General features: G+C 41.5%; 1 protein-coding gene across 3 annotated transcripts in view; it reads left to right on the top strand.

Annotated features, from left to right (window-relative positions):
* Positions 1-21,707, top strand: part of BRF1 (BRF1, RNA polymerase III transcription initiation factor subunit) — a 175,741-nt gene that overhangs the window by 44,464 nt on the left and 109,570 nt on the right. For all 3 annotated transcript variants that reach the window (XM_027674141.1, XM_027674142.1, XM_027674143.1), the window contains one exon: positions 1,793-1,966. In XM_027674141.1, coding sequence (XP_027529942.1) covers positions 1,793-1,966 — 174 coding nt within the window. The remainder of the gene's footprint in view (positions 1-1,792; positions 1,967-21,707) is intronic.

The raw sequence follows: 21,707 nt of genomic DNA, 5'->3' as shown, positions 1-21,707 counted from the left end.
AGCTTAGGTGATGGGAAGAGGTGATTTTCCATAGCCTCCCTGATGCATGCTGGCCTCTGGGGTGGACTTCTTTGGGAAGTGGTTGATCAGGTAAGCTGCTTTGCTGCCACTGCAAAATGAGTTTTTAGTACTCAAGTGCAATTTTTTCCCCCAAATGAGTACAAAGTGATTCTTTCCTAGGGACAGAAGAAACAGCGTACAGGTTGAGAAGTGAAATAAAATGCGGAGGAGGGCGGGTGCTGGTTAGTATCTTAGTTTTAAGAAGGTGTAGTATTTATATTTGAGGCTAGTGAGTGCCAGTCCAGGGCCTGCTGATGGCAATGGAAAAACTATTCGCCTAATGGGCTTTGGATTACTCTTGAGTAGCTTATTTGTGCCCACACCTCCCTTGGAGAGTGGTGTATCCTTCCTCTGCTCTTACTTCTTCATCCAAACATGTTACACCTGGTTGACCAACGTGCCTTAAAAGAGATCTCAGTGGTGAGTGCACTGATTTCCACGTGTGCAGGAAGGAGAAGCTGTTCCTTTGTGGCAGCTCCTGTTTGGCCGGAATCCTGCTGACCCCGGCTGCCTGGCTGGAGTCACTGCTTATTAAAGCCGCGTTGAAGCCACGTCTTTGGCAAGAGGTTGTTTGGAGGTGAAGCATTTTTGCCGTGTTATTAGTGATGATGATGTAGGGATTTGCATGAAATTAAGATGTGTGGTCTGTGCTGGGGCTGGTGGTGTTCTGGTAAGTGTCCTGTGGTTGCCATTGCTTTCTGTGAGCAGTGATGGCTGAGGGCACGGCAGGCATCGTGCCCCCTTCCGCAGAGCTGCTCATGAGATCTCTGAAGGGAACAGATGAGTGTTTCCTGTGAATACACGTGCTGGAAACATCTGCCCAGCACATTGAATTAAAGGATTTTTCTTGATGTGCTGTCTGACCCCGTATGCTGAGGAACTTGAGCGCTCTGTTTTCCTCATGACTTCCCCCATCTTTTTCTTAAGCTGTCTTTTCGGCACACTCTTCCCGAAGCTGGAGCTGGACCTTGCTTCCCGCATCTGTCCCAGCAGCTGGACCACTTCCTGCCATGAATCATCCAAAGCACACTTTTTTCTTTTTGTTGTTTTATTTAAGGGTGAAGGCACATTTGTTCTGCCGAAGCCACAAGCTAATCGAAGTAGTCTGGCAGCCAAGCCTTAAATGAAGGCTGGGGTGCGAAAGTGTTCAGAGGAAGGAAGTGTCCCCCATCGATGGGGATCATGGGCAACCTTTCCTTGTGGAAACAGAGCTCCTTTCCTTGTGGGCTTGGTTTGTGGTCAGAGGAACAGCAAACTCCATCACTTTTTGGAGTGCTGCAGCAAAGCATCTTCTCTATTTGCACGTCAGTGTCAAACACACTGGGACCTCTGGCTTTTGGAAGTTCATTGCTACAGCCAAACAAGTGCTAATTGTCAAATGATGTTAAGGGAGGGGGTCATAATCTTTTGTCTGAGAAGTCTTGGCTATGGTTTGGATCCTCTCTGGGGCTGATGTTTGTGGCTTAGTTTTCCAGGGCTTATTGACTGCATGTGTTTCAAGTCTAGCAGTCCAAAACAAGGCTTTTTTTTTTTTTTGTCTTGAGGAGCTGAGGCTGAATAGTTCCTGAAACTTGAGCTCATTGTATTTCACACAGAGATGAAATCTGAAATCCTCCTCCTAAGTTTTGTCTTTAAAAAAAACACAACAAAAAGAACCACCAAGAGACTCCAACCCAAAAGCACATTAACTGCGCAGTTGTTAAGCTTTTCTTTTCCTTGTTAATTTTTCTAGGGAAACGTCAGATTCACCACTTGGGAAACCAGCTTCAACTCAATCAGCACTGTTTGGATACTGCCTTTAATTTTTTCAAGATGGCTGTGAGCAAACACCTGACCCGGGGCAGGAAGATGACCCACGTAATTGCTGCGTGTCTCTACCTGGTGTGTAGGACAGAAGGAACTCCTCGTATCCTTTCACATTTATAAAAGACAAATAAATAAAGGACATAGTTTTAGCAAGTCAGCTATCCCAGTTGGACCTTGTTTCAAAATGTGAAGAGGTAAGTGTTTAAGAGCTAACTTGATCACTGCTGGTTTTGTACAGTGAAGTGAATGGGAGTGTTTCCTGTGGTTCAAGTACGTTTGTTCCCTTTCTAAATGTACAATACTTAGTATTTAATGCTATAAATGTCACTCTACCTCCCTTCAATAACTCTAAATTTCTTCTTTTTCGACATTTTCTTCAAGTATAAAATTGCACTTTCCCTGTGCTTTGCTTGGAATTATTATTTGTGGATTATTTTTTTGTTTATTTTATTTTTCTTTTAAAACCAAATGACAGTTAACCCCAAACATCCTGCAGTGTCAACCAAAGAACAGAATAGAGTTTCAGTGGGTTTTCCATCAACATATTTGGATTTCCTTCTTTTAATACTTAAAGGAAGGACTTAGAGGTATCACTTCTGTTTTAGAGATGTCTGATAAATTCTGAAATTTGCTCAAAGGTCATACAGGAAATCAGTGGCTGAAGGTGGGACTGCACACAGGACAGATTTGCACGTGAGTACTCCTTGCTTTACCATCCCTATTTTTGTCCTGGAGAACTTCATTAAAATCCATATAAGCTTTAAATACTGATGACCATCCAAATTAATTTTTTTTATATATTTTTATTTCTTTTATACTGTGTTTCAGTTCCTGGAATTCAGGGTTTAGTAGCAAACAATTACTTCTGTTGGATGTGGCTCTGGGTGACCAGGTCTAGTGGAAGGTGTCCCTGCCCACGGCAGAGGATTTGGAATGAGATGATCTTTAAGGTCCCTTTGAACCCAAAGCATTCTATCATTTTATCATTCTATGATAAATATTCTATGAAAAATATTCTATGATTCTGTGTTATTTTAGTTACTTTCTACTTTAAAGCAGTATATGCATATCATCAGTATTCTATTTGATTTGATGCTTTTTCTAGATTGCTGCTCTCATTCTACATTTTTGCTGTTGGACAGCTTAGCTTTCCTTTTAAGACTGAGATGATTTTTTGGTTGTTTCAAAACTGTGTTCAGTATTCTATAATTGGTGCTTTCTGATAGTGTTGTGGTCATTGCATTTGGGTGTTTGAAAAAACGCGGTTTTGCTGGAATAATGGAATTAAAAGGAAGGTTTGCCTGTTACCCTGGTCTTTCCTCATGTAAAGTCTCTGTCTGAGTTTTGAACAGTATCACTCCATCATTACCATAAAGATAGTGTCGATTTTAAAGTATTGCAAATATTTTGGTAATACATTTTTCAGATTACTACCTGAAAGAGAGTAGGTTTAGATTAGGTATTAGGAAGAAATTCTTTACTGTGAGGGTGGTGAGGCACTGGCACGGGTTGCCCAGAGAAGCTGTGGATGCCCCATCCCTGCAAGTGTTCAAGGCCGGGCTGGATGGGGCTTTGAGCAGCCTGGTCTAGTGGAAGGTGTCCCTGCCCATGGCAGGGGGGTTGGAACGGGATGATCTTTAAGGTCCCTTTCATGTTCTGATTTATTTTTTTTATGCCCATGTCACATTTTTAAAGTAATTTATTTATAGTTGTCATTTGATACTACTGAATGATAGCCCAGCCATAATATGCAAATCCATTTCTTCCCACTGATAGTGATAAAACAGCATTTGAAGCAGCGCAGGCTGTAAGAGGCAGATAGGTACCCTGCAATGCACAGCCATCTGTGCAGCAAGTGTGGCTAATGTTTCTAGCAAACAAAACAAAAACGATTTGGTTGTTTTTTATCCTTCTTTTAAGTATTTCAGCATGTATCTAAGTTATGTGCAAGGTGTACTGGTCTGGTTGACACTTTGTAAATACCTAAATTAATTTCCCAGGTTTCTTTGTTAAATGGAGGTAATATCCTGTGTGATACTTCACATGAAATACTAGGAGTAAAGTATGAATAAGACTGCAAAGACAAGCTCTGTCTTTCTATATCAGTATCACAAAGTACTCCACCCTCACTTGTATGGTTACTGTGCTGCCTGGGAATCAAGAAGTTGAAGTGCATGACCATATGGCTCAATTTTTAGTGTTTACTTTTTAAAAAATCCATTAGATAAACTTAATTTTGTAGCTGATATTAAGAATTTAACCATGTCACTTTGGGAGAGGGAGTTCAGCTGTGGGTTTGAGGTTTTTTGTTTTGTTTTCTATCAGTATTTAAAGTCCAGTGTAGTTTGAAAAACAAACCCCAAATAAATTACAAACTCTCGAACACTGAAATATAAGTTCCTTTTTCTGGTATCTTATCCTTGCATGAGAAACTTGAAAACCTGAGGGCTACAGATTTATGTTGCTGACCTTTGAGATTAGAATACATTCAAGGCTCTGTAGATTAATTATGATGATCGTTATCAGCGTGTTATATTTGGTCCCAGCTTAATTCTGTCAATAAAGACATGTGCTACAGGAGGCAGGGGTGACCCCAGGGCTTTTGGGGCAGAGGGACCCAGAGCAGGTGTAGAGGACAGACACGTGACAAAGTGCTTTAACAAGAATGAAGATGCTTGTTCAGGGTAATAAACTTGGCATTGGTTTTGGTCTTGTGGAGGAGCTTCCAAAGAGGGCTTGAAAAGAAGAGCAATGCACTGTATAACACCCTACAAAGGATGTGCAGTCTTTGTAACACTTGAAGATTTATATGCACTGCTCAGTAGATTTCCTGAGTTTAAAGTGTTCGTTGTCATTGTGTTTGTTCTAGAACTCTAATGAAGAAATTTGTGAGAAATTTAGAAAAGGAGGTTAAAGGCTGAAGATTGGAAAATGTATTTTAGAGGAAAGAGGTGACATGGAAGAAGTGGCAAAGGGCAGCAGCATCCTCAGAGCTCAGAGACAGCTCACAGGCTTTGGGTGGCCCAGATAAATTGACAGAGTGGCTTGGGAGTCAGAGAGGCAAGAGTTGTAACCTGGGAACAAATTAGTCTCTGAAATAGAAGACATCATGTTTCTTAAAAAACAGTATGGTGGAGGGAGCAAAGAATGTATGTGGCCTGGGGAGGTGCAGTGGGATGTAGTCAGGGACCAAAGTGGCAGGAGATGTTGTATTCTTGTGGCAGAACCGAAGGAGTGGGAAACATTTTCAGAGGGAAAACAGACTTTAATTGTGTCTGCAAGTTCAGTTGGAGGGAGTGGAATGTATTTATCTGACGTGATTATCTGCTTATTCTTCTTTTTTTCATAATGTGCGTGTCGCCAGCCGGCCTCTGTGAAAATGTGAGGAATATTGTAGCCAAGTCTACTGGTGCAGTATGAATTATGCCTGAATAAACCTCAGCCTGAAATAGGAAAACATTATGTTCTCCTTGGTTCTTAGGCGTTATTTAATTAATGCAAAAATGCAAAATATTCTGGTAACACAAATTTTTTTGATCTGAAAAAGTGGTTCTAGAACTTAAAGAGACCATAAAAGTTGGTTTATCTGAAGTGCATCTTTTATTTACAGACCGTTAGAAAGTTTTATTTCTATTATTTGAGATGTGAATTGATTTTATATCAGTTTATGGTTTTTATTAGTTTATGTGACACAAAACCCCACAATGCAGCAACTTTGGCATAGCTTTTCATTTGCCTTCTTATATTACTTGTCAGTGTTAATGATTTCGAGGGAGAACGGCTTACATACCATTAGGTGAATTGGGGAGGTGTTCCATCATTGTGATGAGTTACCTATAAAACTTTGATTTATTATTCTCTTTCTAGAAAGTGTCTATATTATCAGTGTCAGAAGTAAAGATATAATGAAAAAAATACATCTGAGGGAGATAGTGCTTTTTAAAATCCTCAGGTTTGATGGAACCTGTTGAGCCTGTTGTCCCCCTCGCAGGGACTGAGCAGTGCTGAGCATTTCCAGTGATGTCTGACTTCATCTGGCACTGCCAGCGCTCCCAGCATTTCAGACTCTGGATTTTAATTTGTTTCTTGGAATAGTAACAGTCCTCAGTTGTTTCTCTTTAATGTTTTGAACAGCTTTTCCACACCTACATATGTTTGAATGGAAACAAAGGGCTCTTTAGCTGGTCCCGCCGTTCCCCAGAGAGAGAAGTTGGGAAGAGCCAGGCAGGGTGTTTGAGTGACTTATGGGCTCAGCTGTAACCTGTGGCTGCCCCAGGGTCACTCAGGAACAATGAGAGCCTGGCCAGAATTTTCCAGGTGGGATATCAGTTTGTTTTAATCAAGGAACATTTCATACTGTTTGTAATCCTTTTACTATACACAACTGTTAGAAAAACTGTACAACTGTCCACTATTCTGTGTAATATTTTCCAGCACTACCACCTGGGGTCTTTTATAGCAACATTTTACACAGTAAATGTCTTTTATCCCACACACATGCACCTTTTTTATTTATTTATTATTTTTCTTTGAAGCTCTCTGAAAAATGCACCCTTAGTTGTAAACCAAATCCTGTCTTGTTAGAGCACAGTAAATAAAACCTTTTCCACATGAGAAGACTCCCTGCAAAGTTCCCTCACCAGCTATCCTGTGTAAATATCCCTCTGCCTCTGGAGGTAAATTCAGGGCAGGTTCCCCCCCCCCCCCCCAGTAAAACTCATCATTCTCAATGCTGGAGGGGCTTGCTAAGCCCTTCCCTCCACCTGGGGCTGTGCAGCCTCCTGAGTCTGAGGCCGAGTGACTCAGGTGGTCTTCAGTGGCTTTGTGAGGAGTCGAAGGACAGAGGTGGGATCCTCCCAGGGTCAGGCCAAGGCAGCCAAGTGAGGCCCCTCTTCTGAGCTGCTTGTGAAAGAACATTTCTTCTAAACGTCTAAGAAAAATAACCTTAAATATGGGCGTTGGGAGCAGAAGGCTGTCAGGAGAACGTTTGGTGCCTGGAAGTCTTTCAGATGTAAACTTGCTCTGGGTGGGAAAGCAAAAGGCCCTTTTCCTCCCCGGCTTCCTCTGCCCTGTGAACCTCCCTTTTGTTTGAGGGAAGATCGCGAAGGCATTGCCGGATCCCAGCAGGCAAGAAGGTTTTGGAAAAAAAAAAGGGCATCTGAATGGGGCAGCACTTTGTTATTTCCTATCTGTCTGCAGTACTTCTACTTTATTGCCAAGATATTTGAAAGTCTCCTGGTTTAATGTGTTTATTTTCATGTCACAGTAAGGGAAGTTGAGAGTATTTATCTTCATTTCCAGGTGCAGGACTGAGGCTAAGTGACACATTCAGAGTTACCCAGAAAATCTGTGATGGAATAAGGAACTGGTCTCTTTAATCCTTGGTTAGGCAGCAGCTACTGAGCTTTTCTGCCGTGTTGGTCTTTGCAGGAGAAGTTCAGCTAATTCCCTCTCGAGCATTAGGAGGCTCTGTTGACTGCCATGCTGTCCTGGGAAGCTTTGTATAGCCTTGCCATGAGAACCTTTGGTGGATACATTCTTTGTTTCTCTACTAACACTTCAAGGTCTGTCTTTGCAAGGAAAAGGGCAAGACTTCCTTTTTTATTAGAAATGAAAAATTATATCTCCAGCAATCTTTTGACCTCCACTAAAACTTCCTGGAGCCACCAGGGCCTAGTGTTACTGATTAAAAAGTTAACTTTTGAAATGAGGCTTTAATCAAGAAAATTTCAGAGCTGTGGCTAGGGAGGTTAATAAAACCATCTTCTATTTCTCTTTGGTTAAGGACTTTCTCTTTAGTAGCTGACCTTTTACTTTTTTTTTATTAACTACTGTTGCATTGAAAATATGTTGAGTGTGACAAGGAGATAAGAGAATAAAAATGGATTTTAAATTGTGTAGTTAAAATATATATAATATTTACTAAGGCAAGTTACTTCATTTCAATAATTTTGTTTTGGTGTGAGGTAAAGGATGCCAAGATCTTACTTCATACAAGGTTGAACAGAATATATTCAGTTGGAAGGGACCTACAACAATCATCCAGTCCAGCTGCTTGACCAATTCAGGAATGACTAAAAGTTACAGCATGTTGTTAAGGGCATTGTCCAAATGCTTCTTAGACACTGACAGGCTGGGGGCATCAACCATCTCTTGAGGAAACCTGTTCCAGTGTTTGACCACAGTCTTGGTAAAAAAATGCTTCCTAATGAAGCATTTGCTTGGACTTGAAGTCTTGGAAAAGCCTTGTCCACTTTATTTCAAAATTAAGTTTTAAAATTACTGTGTTTTTGAGTGGATAGATTTTAGCTGGAAGAGTTTCAATCTTAATAAAAAATTGCTGCCTTAAATAGGGTGTGGCTGTTGTTGCCCCATGTTATTTGCATCGATTTCCAAAGAGTTAGGTGTTTGGTAATGCTTGGCTTGTGTGATCATTCCTATTTGGTACCACAGGAGAAAATACTGGAGATGCAGGGAAGAGGGCAGCCAGGGACAGCAATAGAAATTAAATTTCTGCACCTTAATTTCTTCCCACCACCCCCTCCTCCAGCCAGGGCTGAGACTGCTGGATTTCAACAGCAGGGCTCATGACCTAAAGCCTGCATATCCAGTCTCTCTTTCCATGGAGTGAGGGAGAATCATATCTTTCCCTCTCAGTAATGCCTTACACATTTTTTCCCTGTAAAGAGATATGTATAAAGCAAGTGTGGTGCTGAGAGAATGAGGTGTTTTGTGTTTCCAGTTGGTGGGAAAGTAAGTTTTCCTTTCCATGTGCTTGTTGACGTTGTTTGCTCCGTTGCGTGGCTCCGTTCTCTTCCCTGCTGCATCCCCTCACTGCCAGGGCTGCTCCTGGTTGCTGCCCTGTGCTCATGGATGGGCGAGGCAGGAGGACCCGGGGCTGTGTCACTCCCAGGTGTCTCACCTGGCCTCCAGCTGTATTGCAGAAGAGCCTGTGTTTCCCCAGGTCCTGTGCCATATCTCAGTCTGCTCTGGATGTCTTTGTAGTGCCTGAAGTGGTGCTGGGGTACTTGAGTGGTTCCACTTGTGTCTGCTGGTTTGCAGTGTCTTCTAAAGAGAATTCCTTTTGGAGTAGAAAATAGCCTGAAGCATTTCAAACTGGTTGTGTGGCCCTGCACCCTGGGGGACAGGGCTGGGGAGATGGTTAGTGGCCCTCAGGTTCTCCTCTTGTCCCTTGCAGAGGGGAAAGCCATAAACCTTCATTGTGCATGACTCAGACGTGGCAGGAAAACAGCGAGTGTGATTGCTGACTGGCATTATCCTGCGGGGTGCCCTGCTCTGGAAGTCATCGAAGCTTTCCACTGGGAGACTGTAATTTTAATGTGGAGATTCTGTACTGGGGTGATTTTCTTTGTTCCTTTAAAATTCTGAAAATACAAAAGGGGAAGGGAACTTTACATTGTGGTGTGTGTCAACTCAACATCTGACTGTTTAAATCCTTGTGCTAAATGCCCATTATGGATGCTGCAGGGAGGGAGGGGAAAAGCTGCTGTAAGTGCAGTAGTGATAATTGACCCACTTAAGAGAGCTGCTCTAATTTCGCATGTTACAGCATCCTGGAAATTCAGATAAGAATGTTGATCTCTCCAGCTAATAGGATTTCTAAATATATCATCCAAAAGAAGCAGGAGGACTGTAATTTTGTGTGTATGTGTGTGTGTTCAGGCTAATGTTTTGTTTAAGAACTGCACACTCTGAAAATCTGCTTTTCTGTTCACTTGTTACTAACTCAGGATAAAATAGAACTTGACCTCTGATGCTGGCAAGGGGAGACCTGATCATGCCCCGTTGAATTCGCTGACGAAATTCTCCCCAGCTTTTGTGTGGTGGGGTGACCAACTTTTTCCTTTCAGGATGTTGGTACCCAGCAGGTGGCTCAAACTGTCAGCTTTTCCATAATGCAGCATTAAACAAAGCATCTGCAGAGATAGAGAGGGGAGCAAGGTCACAAGATGGCCTAGCAAGATTACAGATTTTGGCTGGTTTTGATAGCTTTGTTTTTCCTCATTAAAGGGAAATTTTGAACAGTAAAGGTCAAAATAATCCTCCTCTGAAGTCTGTCTGCAGAAATACTTCATTGCTTTGCAGAGCAGAGTGTTTCAAGTCTCTGGACAATTCTTTCTCAAAGCACATCGATGGGTATGACTGCTCTGCTCTGCACTGGTATGGCCTCACCTCGAGTCCTGTGTGCAGTTTTGGGTGCCACAATATAAAAAAGATATAAAGCTCTTAGAGATCGTCCAAAGGAGGGCAGCGAGGATGGTGAAGGATGTTGAGGGGAAACCGTATGAGGAGCGGCTGAGGGCACTTGGTCTGTTCAGCCTGGAGAAGAGGAGACTGAGGGGAGACCTCACTGCAGTTACAACTTCCTCCTGAGGGGAAGAGGAGGGGCAGGCACTGATCTCTTCTCTGTGGTGACCAGTTACAGGACCTGAGGGAATGGCCTGAACTTGTGTCGGGGAGGTTTAGGTTGGATGGTAGGGAAAGGTTCTTCACCCAGAGGGTGGTCAGACAGTGGAACAGGGAAGTGATCACAGCACCAAGCCTGACAGAGTTCAAGAAGTGTTTGGACAATGCTCTCAGGCACATAGTGTGACTCTTGGGGTGTCCTGTGCAGGGCCAGACGTTGGATTTCAGTGATCCTTGTGGGTCCCTGCAAACTCAGGATATTCTATGACTGCTGAAAACCCTGGGGTTTGCAGTCAATAGAACTGCTACACCTACACTGTTATAATTCTGGAGATCCTTTGCCCTTGCCCATCACACCTTTCTGTGTTGGGACAAAAACAGGCATCACCCTAACCCTTTGAAATAAAGGGACAGGCCTTACTCTGTATGCTTCTGGATTAGGTCCACTGAAGCCCTTGTTGCTGTGGGCTTGAATTACATGATGGGTGGGTAGAAGTGTTTATTGTTTGGCAACCCTGTGCTCTGTCACCATGTCGGGCCTTGTGTAACCCAGAAGGACTTACAGCAGAAGCATCTGAGCCAGATTTCTAATGCATGCAATAGTGGTCTGTTATTGCATGCATAAAAATAATAATTAATGAAATTAATTGCACGGTCCGTCCTCTTAGTCATTAGGTTACAGTTTGGGGTGTCTGAAGTGATGAGACATTCTCATGGTAAAGGTGAAACAAGAACCAGAAGCAGGGAACTGGAGAGCTACAAAGGCATCAGTAATAGCAGATTAAAAATACGAGGGACAGCCCTCAGTGGCAGCACTGAGAGGGGGTGATGCTTGAAATGTGATGGCAGAGACATGGGGGATAAAGATGGGAACAACATCAGGATGAGTTCTGGGTGATGGATGAGGGGAGGGAAATGTGATGGCAGAGAGGCCTCCTTCCAGGGAAATAAATACAAAGGAGGGATGATAAGGAAGGGATCACACCTCTCATGTCTTTGACCTTCAGCAATCCTTGCATGCTTGTGAAAATAAATATTTAACAATCTTCTTAAAGCTTGTTTGAAAGAGGAAATAATTAGGTTGGCTCTCTGCTTAATACAGAGGTTTATCTGTGCATCTGAATTTTGGGGCTTATGTCAGCAAAACCAGCATTATAACTGGGTGGTGTTTTGGCCTGATGGGAGCTAATATGTTGCTAACACCAGCTAAATAAAAACCAGTGTGGTACAGCCGGTCATTGTGTAGCACATTCTTGCTTTTGTCAGAGGATATGTGGGATATGCTCTGGGATGTGGAGGAGCCGCTTCCCTTTCCTTCCCTGCATCCCCACCGCCCTCTTAAGAAAAGAAAAAAAAGAAGAAAGAAAAGACAAAAAGCGTTACCTGATGCTTTGTTTAAATAAATCCTGATAGCAAAGATGATGAATTATGGTTGATGTTTTTGATCCAATCACTAAAAATATTCCTGGTTGTAGCCATCACTAATATTTTATGCATTTTAATACTTTAGAAGTCAATTAGAAAATTAAATGCTCTCCTTCATTAAAGTAGAAGATTGTGTATTTGAATTTTAATGCAGTAAGAATGCTGCCTTAGAACACAAATTCATATTATTAGATTAATTAAGATCAGTAATGCAAAATAGGGCGAACAAAAGCCAGTGCGTTGAGACCTATAAGCCCTTCTGTGCTTGCTATCTGCAAATATTTTAGCTTGAGGTCTTCACAAATTGTGTCCATGTTCATCATATTCTTAACTCTTAGGCAGCTTTTTCTGTCTTGCAGTTTTTGATGTCATAAGAACAAAGTGAAGGTATATCAGAGAAACAATATTACCTGTCACATTTGTTTTGTAAAATGAGGATTCATTCTCACACCTAGCCTGGCCTCATATCTTAAAAGTGGTCTTGATAGTGATTTCTCACATCCTAATAAAGTATAAGCCTTTTAAATTCTGGTAAAAGTACATCTGAAGAGCTCTCTTATTTTCTTTAGATGTTTCTCACTGGGATTTTGTTTGCATGACGTAGTCTTCGTACACAAACCTCAAACTGGAAATGCTTTTCAATGAGAGTTTTTTAGCATTTTGTAATCTCATGCCAAGTAGAATTGTGAGCTGAGCCTTTTCTAACCTTTTGCCTGTTAGTCTGCCTTTACAGCAAGTCCATGTCCTTCCTCGAAGGCAAAAGAAAATGTCTTTTAAGTTTAACTGCCAGACTGGCTCAGTATTGTTGTAAGTATGAATGATGTAATACTCAATCACATGGTGGTATGTCTGCTATTTTCCCCTCTTTGAGAGAGAGAATAATCTTTCCATCTTATCCAGTTTCAGCAGTCTGGGAAAATAGCAGCCTTAAATGAGACCCAAAACAACCAAAATCTTGATTTCTTCCAGAGCTTTGCTTTTGAAGCCAGATGTTCTCCATGTCTTCTTTATTTTGACTTGCTAATTGGAATTAAGATGTGGAAGATAACGTGTGCTTTGAAGCCTGTGTATTGTGTATTTTATTTAGATTTAATCCTTTAAACATTTGACAATAAAACATAAATTGCGGAGCTCTCATCTTTAGATCAGCTGTAAGCGAATCATTTAAGTTTTCAACATCCTTCCAGTTTGAGAGAAACACAGTAGTCTCAGTGATGTTTTGACTGCATGTGTTGGTAAAGTGCTATGAGATTTGCTAATCAGTATTTTTAAATTGAGATATATAGCTGTTTCTTCAATGAAGGAGCAGCTTGTCTGCCAAAAATAAAGTCTTGGCTTATGGCTTGACAGGGAGTAGAAATTGGAATGTTCTTCAGATTCCTTTTGTATTGGTAAGCAAGGAGGAATAGTGAACAATATATTTTAAGTTGTCATATGTCATGACAGAAAGCAAATTTTGAAAGAGGGAAAATATATAGACTGGGAAAAAAAGCGTTTTATTGTGAACAAAAATTAGTGTGTAACTTACAATAGGCTATGATCTTTTTAATATGAAGAGAAAACTGCAGGTTTTTTATATGCAGTAAGACTGCATATTCAGCAACATGACATGTACTAACAGAAATGGGAAAACCTTTATTAAATAAAAAACAGAACCCCAAACATTACCTCTGTCTTATTGTCAGGAAGAATTCTCAATTTATCTGTTTTACAGTATTTTTCCTTCTGCAATTGGTCCTTTTAACTTTTTATTGTTCTTGTAGTGGCCTTGCATTTTCCAAGGGGAAACAAAGTTGTTATTGTCATTTCAGGTAGTGTAATGTGTGGCACTACTCTGGGACAAACAATGAGCTGGTGTTTCAAGTCAGACTGCAGAAAATTTGAGAGGTTACCTGAACCTGCTTGTTTCTGAGAAAGCACCAATGTGTCCTCACTTTCCAAGGCTTTTGCCTCCTTCTAGTTGCATTAAAAATACACTTTTTTTCTCTTCCCTAATGAATCCATGGCTTCAGAGTAATGAAGTTCTGCCTGTTCAGCTCCAAAGGCTGTGAGATTATAGATGCTTTTCTGTGACTTTTGCTGTTGGACGAAAGAGCTGGGCTGTCTGAATTCAGACCATTTCTTTTGAAATTTGTCATTGAAATTGCCACTAGACCATCCTTGATCTCCAGGGAAATGAGGAAAGAAATGTAAAATAATTTTTAGTCATTACTGAAGAAGTCTTCTTTTAAAGAGACATTGGGAGTTTTCAGCTGCTGCCTCTCAGTTGGTACCTGGAATCAGAGAACATTCTATTCTATTCTTGTCTGGAGTTGAAAGTTTGTTTTTCCCACCTGAGTGCTGTTAACTTCTGCAGAATCTAAGTTGAATTTTCTTCTCTATTTGAAAATTTCTGGTCCTTAAAGGATCAGTCTTCTAGAGAGTGCACCAGATGGACTGCATCTGTGCTGCAGAGTCCCTCTGAGGGACTCCCAAATCACTGCATTCTTGTCACATCTGGAGGACCCAGTTCATTGCCAATAATTATTTCCAGCACATATTCAGATTATAGTTTTTTAGTTGAAAAATATTTTTGTCAATGTTCAGCTTAATATTTATTATCATCCACCTAGACTCTAAGCTTTTACTGTGGCAGAGGAAAGCAACTCAAGTATTGACTGCTGTTGTACTCATTCCTCAGACTTTGAATGGGTGGCTTCAGTGTCTGGGCTGTTTCTCACAGTCATTCAATGGTGAAACAAGAGAATGCTCCAGTCCTTGGTTTCTGCTGATCATGTTGGCAGCTCTCCCAGCAGAGCTGTGAACTGGTCACTTTTCTCCTGTTTCAGCAGGAGAAGTTGAGAGCACAATCAGGACCCAAGACCGTTGGCTGAGAGGTCAGAACATGAGGACAGCTTCAGAAAAAGAAGCTTCAAAGAAATGTAGCTTGAGAGGAGTATTTCACTACAACAGTCCTTCCTACTGAGAGGTTCTAGGATGGGAGGAAAGAGAATGCAGAGCATTGTCCACCAGCTATCCAGCAGCTGAAGAAGGCGTGATACACACACCCTTTTCCATGGGGACCTCCGCCTCCTTTGTGCAGAAGCTGTTCCTTGCCTGGTCAGTTCCAGCCTGTTTTCTGTCAAGTGTGTGAGGCTTTTCAAGAAGTTCAAAGACAGATGTTAGCCTGGTTCTCCAACCTTCTGAGATCCCTCAAAGTGGCAGCCCCACCTTCTGACGCAGGACTGCTCCCCCAGATTGGTGCCACCTGCAGAGCTGCCCAGGGGCCTCTGATGCCTCACTGCTCATGGAGACAGTGCTGACCCGAAGAGACGCAGTTAGTCTCTGCTAGTTGGGCTTTGTACTATTAGTCACAGCCCTTCAAACCTGGCAGTCCAGCCAATTTTATGCTTGTCTTCTAGGCCAGCAAGCCAGGCCACGATGTCTCAACAACTTGACTTTAGGAGCACTGTGGCAGACCATGCGTTCAGCTTTGCTGAAGTCAAGATGAGCAGCATCCACTGCAGTGCCAGTGACCCTGAGCTGGTGTTGGTTGGGATGCCACTTTGCACAAGGGTGCAGCTGAACTGTCAGCCCACAGGGCAGTTTTTTTGGCTTGTGCTCTGGATGAAGAATTTTTCTTTGCCCAGAGTTCAAAGCGATCTGTCTTTGTAATGGGCAACACGACAGGTGCTCATTGGTTTAATTTAAGGGTTTTTTTAAAGGAGCGGTGACTAAACGCTCTTCCTGACTTGCACAGACCCCAAATTCGCTTCTATAAGGGGAGTTAAAAGCCAAGAGGGTAGTCAGGGCAAGATCCTGCCTGTTCTCCTTTTGAAGCTGTTGTTGCTGTGCAGTCTGAAACACAAGAGCTGTGGGGCCAGGAGAAAGGCAAACAAGTGGAAGCTTTTGTAGGTGAATGGCCAGGCTTAGAGAGAGTGTATACCTAGTTCAGTTTCTTCCTCTAAGGATATTCCTGTGTATTTCCTTTCTTACTAGTATGTTTATTATATATTATTCTATTGACCTGATATGTAAACAGTTGTGGCAGCAGGACTGTAACTCCAATTTGCTTCCTCCCAGCTCAGTCTCCTGGTGATGGAGGTGTAGAATTTATGGCATTTCATGGAGCAGGTCGGTATTGCAATCCTCGTCTTCTGACTGGAGAAACTGAGGCACAGAAGGGAAGCAAAACGACTTGTTCATCCAATGTTGATATGTTTGTGTCCCATGTGGATCTATACCTCTTACTGCTGCCTCCCATAATGTAGCAGCCCTGTTTTACATATTACTCTTCTGTTTAATTTTGCTAAGGCACTGCAATATACTTTTCCAAGTATATTGGCTAAACCCCTTGCAAATTTAAGCTAAAATTGGGAAGAGGAGCGAGTTCTGCAGGCTCACTAGCTCTGGTATTGCCTTGAACTTGTTAGGCAAAATTCTAGGCTGAATTTATAAATCTCAGTGGTGGAAAAAAAGTTATCATTTTTCTTGAAAGCTTTGCAAATATGACACAATCAGTGAGCAGCTGTAAACATGAGACTCACAATAGCATTCTCAGTTGTTGTTCAGAACAGAGCTGTATTTTAGGAGCTTGCCGTCAGCATACTGGAGAATGTTATTTGCAATTACACTGCTAGGTTACAATAAAACTACTGCAAGACTGTGTGAAAGGCGTCTAAGGAGATCTTTCCCAGCGTATCACTGGCAGTTTTTATTTTCCCAGAGGCAGATGATATGTACATCATTACTGGCTTGTTTTTTGCTTTCTCTCATGAAGAATTCCAGCAGCTGAGATAAGTTTACAGCTTCTTAAAAACTGATAATGACAGAGCAGTCTCTGTGCTGTAAGAGAGACGTGAGATAAGTGCTTGCCATTGCTACGGCATTCAAAAGAAGATAATACAGGGATAAAAGTTTAAAATGACACTTCAGGAAAATACCACATTTTCCATCTTGATTAAAGCCATCTAATGAAAGTTGTTAACTTTTAAGAACGTGAGAAATGCCATTTGCAAGTAAATTAGTTTCAGTTTGTTCACTAACTGATGCTGTGCAGCATTGTTTCGGGATGCTTTGTGAGTTCCAACCTAAGTAAAATAAATATTGACAGTAATGCCAACAGAATTGCAGTATCTGTGACAAGTGAATTGCACCAGATTGCTTACTGAATACCTGAGTTTTCAGTAGGATATTGGTATGTGTATTCTGGCCCCTTCCTACCCTCTCTCCCCACACACCTTACCCCAGTAAAGGGTTTTCCTTTTATTCCTTAAGGATCCTTTCATAAAGATGAGTAACCTGTAACAAAGAAGTTGACACTTGCTTTATCTTTTTTTAACAATAAGAATTGATATGTGTATTTACAAAGTGATTTTAGAGCAAATTGGTGCAAAATGTAATTAAGTATTAACCCGAATAAAGGATTTTAAAGTTCTTATAGGAGGAGCCTAGCTATATGTGTTGGATAATAGAGGCATGAACATTAGGACTGTCATGCTTGAAAGGAAGGGCTCAATCTGTGATAGCTCTTGGATCTCTTTTTACTATAAGGAGCTGAGGATGTCTCTCAGCTCTTAAGCTCTTTTTGCATGTTTTGCACAGGGGGACAAATTTCTATGTTGATTTGCATGTCATAAACTCACTAGTTAGAACAGGATGTTGCATTTAGACAGGATGTAGCTTGGGTCTTTCAAAGGCAGGGAGATGCTCTGAAAAATAATTGTTGACCATAAAGTTAAGTTGTCTACTGGGATACATTTGGAAGATGGTTTCTCTGATCTTTTGGAGATACTTGGGAACCTCAGAGTCAAAATGTGTGTTATAATAGTAAGATAATCAGAATATTTCAGAGTATTTTACTAAGAAAGAGGGAAACTGTTGTCTTCATTATAAAAAAATGATAAAGGATGGAATGTTTTTTGTCGGGCAGTGGCAAAAATGGAAACAGAAATCCAGTGTCCTGAAGCACAGCTGAGAGTCCCTCTGGGCTATGCCTTTCAGTTTCTTGGGAAAAACAGATTCCCAAAGGGAAGCATTTGTTTCCCATCCTTTTGTGTAGATGAAATACAAAGTGTATCAAATGCCTGTGACTGTATTTTCCCTGCTTAATAGATCATCTCAAAGATTTATTCTCGTAATTGAACTGTCTGAAAAGTTAGCTGCCTTTAAAGCTTCAGATTTGTTGTCTTTCTTCTGTGCAATGCAAGCTCCTCCCTCCACCTGTTTTTTTAGGCTTGTTCAAGGACCAAATTTAATCTTGCTCTAGAGACCACTTTTTAAGACATAAATTTGTTTTAACTTTAAAATCCAGTATATTATGTCCTTGGCGGGGAATGTGTCGTGTTGAGAATTGTATTCATTTTAAGGTATGATGAAATGTCCCTTGCCCTGAAAGGTATTTAAAATTAGTATTTGATATTTTGAAAGTTAGAAAAGCTACTGCAGTTCTTTTTCTGTTTTGTTTTTTTTTTAGTTCTTTTTAAGCAAGTATCTTCTCACCCTGCCAATGACAGCTAAAGGCAATATCTCCCTTGTGCATTGCTGGGAAGTAGAAGTGAGGACATGTTTGTATATTGCATCTTGTCCACAGGTTGGTAAATTCAGACGTGCTAACTCAGTTGCTTCTGTCTGTTCATATCCCAAGATACCTGGGTAACTGTCCAAGGAGGTAAAGTGAGTTTTCTACTTCCATCTTGCCAAATAAACCTCCTTTGAACACTCTGCCAGTGCTACTTTAAAGTGCAAGATGCATTATTCTATAATTTGGTAAAATGCTTTATTAGTAACTCATTTGGGATAAGCTGCTATTTATGAACCATAAGGCAAGCCCGGTTTAGATAATATAACTTTATTTAATAAAAAACAAATTCAGTATAAACCCCAAATTTAGTATACCTCTGTGCTGTTATGGCTTATGTAGGTTTCTGCTACAATGAATATGTAGGAATCCTTTTTATATTTAGTGCAGGCATTTCTCAAGGTGAAAGCATGGAGTTTTTAATTCACCTATGCAGCGCATGAGTTTAGCTCCATGTTTTCCTATTCATTTTATTAAAAATATCTAAACCAGACTGCTTTGAGGAGTTCAGCCAGTGTGAAAGTGGTGTGTCATCCTGACTTCCAAGCAGTGCTGATAAACTAGTCCTGAGAGGCCAGTTTTCAGCTCCGTGCTGCGTTTATGTTCTGTAACAAACACAGGTGATTGGGGAAGCTACTGTGAGTTACTATAATGCTTTTAAACAAACTTGCTTTGATTACTACAAGAGTAGTAATTAACAGTTTGGTAGCATCTGTGGAAGCGTTGCTCCATCCGTTCCCCGGGAGAGAGCCAGACGCATCCATGGAGCCATTACACCTGCTGTTTTTCCAATGGAGTGCTGTGGGTGTGAGGCAGGGTGGGAATGCAGAGAGCTCTCCTGCCTGCCTGGGTGAGGTTTTCTGATCAGCAGGAATAGACCATCAGGGGCAAAGGTATTCCTGTAGTGCCCCCTTTCAGAGTACAAGGCTCCCTTTGGTGCAGTCCAGGTAATGAAATAGGTTCCTGCAGGTGCCCCCGGGCATCTGATACAGAAGGGTTTGTTCTGTCATGGTGTTACGTGACATGTGCTGAGATGACTCTCTTAAAGGCCTTTGAGAGTGGGAAATTTAACACATCCAATTGTTGTACTGCCCACCAAAGGCCATTAAGGAGTCAGCGGCCTCAGAAGGGCAGGGATGCAATTCATTCCTTTTGAAGCCCTATTTTCCCTTAAAACAATGGCTCTAGTGTCACAAATTTTTTGCTAAACGAGTGACAGTGTTGTACGTGTATGATATTAGATAATGCCTATGCCTGGATAAATCAACTCCACTGATACAGGCAGGAAAGCAGCATCTGAGTTTCTGTGCAAACTCTGCCGTGTCCCAGTGCTGGGACAGCAGCTGCCGCTCTCCCGCCCCAGAAAAGGTCTGCTGAGATAATTCTCCGAGGAGCAAGTGCTAATACCAGTGCATTAGCCTCAGTATGGGTATGAAAGCAAAGATGTAATACTTGGCTTCTGGCATGGGAAATGTAGAACACTCTGTGTCCACAGATTTGGGTTTATTCTGGTTTAATTGAGCACTGTAATGCTAGTTTTTTCAAAAAGTATAACTGGGTGTTTACTGCGGGTAAAACCAGAGCAGTGCTGTGATGAAGTCTCACACAAGGAACTGTGTATGTACTTAAAACAACTGTAATCAGTTTTGAAAGATTTTGGGTTACTATAAAGCAGTTACTCTGCAGGCTTTTGTTCCTTATTTGTTTTGAGGTTTGTCTTTCAGATAAGGTAGGTCTTTGTGTTTTGGAGCAAGCTGGGGAAAACTCTACAAACTTTAAAGAGAAATTTGAGAAGGTGGGATGGGTGACTGAGAGATTGTCTCAGGCTCTAGTTTGATGAATGCTTTAAGCCAGTGAGAGCTGGCGCAGCTTCAGAAAGAAGTTATCTTGCTTTGCCCTTGCCTGCTCAGTCCTCCCCCAGTCCATCCCCTGCCCTCTGTCAGCCCAGGTGTTTGTGCAGTTACATGAGAACTGGGGAGTTAATCCAGCTGAAAACAGGCAAAAAAAAAAGAAAAGAAAAAATATTTTTTTCAGGCAGTTCCTTCGGCTGGTTTGCCACATTACTGCACAAATGGCAGCGCAGGGAAGGGGGTGGTAATGGACTAGAATCAAACTAGTTAGGGCAGGGATTTTTTTCTTTTTTAATTTCTTTACATCTTTCAGAACTCTTCCATTTGGAGTTTTTTGAAAAGGCAGAGTGTCAGGCTCATGACAGTGCTGGTTTTCCTTTGCCACCTCTGAGCAGGCAGTGATTTTCCTCTGCTCCTTCTCTCTCAGCCAGCTGCTTCACGTTTCCAAACGTGTGCATTGCTGCTGTGCTGAATACTGGAGTGTCATCTCAGAATAGTTCTTCCAATTCTGCACCTCTGAGTTCTTGTGAACTTTTCTTTCACTGTTGGTACAAGAGTCATAACCTTTATAGACTTTGTACACACGAGAGAGAACTGAACTCCTTTACATTTACTTAAATCTGCGCTATCGACGTCCTCCTTCCCAGCTGCTTTTTTTTAAGCCTATTTTATTATCAAATGGTCATTCTGTGCAGATTTTTGGACTGCAGTTTCATGCCTGCTTGTGTTTTCTTCAGTGATTTTACAGTTTATTCTGCTTTCTTTTCCCCTTGCAGCTTGAGCTTTGCTTCTTTCCTGGTGCCTCTCTCCCATTCTCATCTGCCAGCCCTGCTCTTCTTTTAAGTTCTTCCATAGACCTTGCTTCTCCTAGCAACCTCTCTTGTTTTCCCTCACCAGCACTTGTTCAATTTACTGTTCAGGGGACGGGGTCTCTGTTTCTTGTTTGGAGACTTCTTGTTGTTTGAATACAGCCAACTGTTATTTATACAGGACCACATCATTCAGGTTGAAGATTAACCTCATGTCTCTCACAACTTTTAAATTAATATTTACATTTTCATTCTATGCCTAAATTTTCTTTTCTCTAAGTAAATATACTAACTAGATTATCTTTCAGGAGCTTAGTATGGATATTCTTTGCATATTTTATCCCTTTGATACCCTGAATAATTGCGAGTTGACTGTACAAGCATTTTGAGACAAGAAATGTATTTTTTACTCTTTTTTTTCTTCTGTTGTGTTGCGCTGTGTTGTAAATTTACATGCAACTATGTAAATACTTGGCAATACCCCACAAAGCAGGTTTTTCACTTGAAGTCAGTAACACCAGGAACATGGCCTAGCCCCAGTCCTTTGAAGAGGATGTTCTCCAAGGGCAGCATTTTCAGAAGTGCTGAATGCTCGCCGAATATTCAGCCAGCCTGGTGTGCTTTTGAGAATGTTTCTCTAAATGGCAGTGACTCTGAAGACAATTATTAAGAAAAGCTGCAGCATTAATTTAGCAAAGACAGAGCTGTACGTGCACTGGAGTCTGGAGGCTGATGTAGCTCGCGGGCGCTGGATCTGTCCCGCCTGACCGG

The sequence above is a fragment of the Neopelma chrysocephalum genome, unplaced genomic scaffold (assembly GCF_003984885.1).
Source record: "Neopelma chrysocephalum unplaced genomic scaffold, ASM398488v2 Primary Assembly neopelma1_24, whole genome shotgun sequence".
Classification (NCBI taxonomy): domain Eukaryota; kingdom Metazoa; phylum Chordata; class Aves; order Passeriformes; family Pipridae; genus Neopelma; species Neopelma chrysocephalum.
Note: the sequence above shows the minus strand (reverse complement) of the source record. Positions and strands in the feature narration are given on the sequence as shown.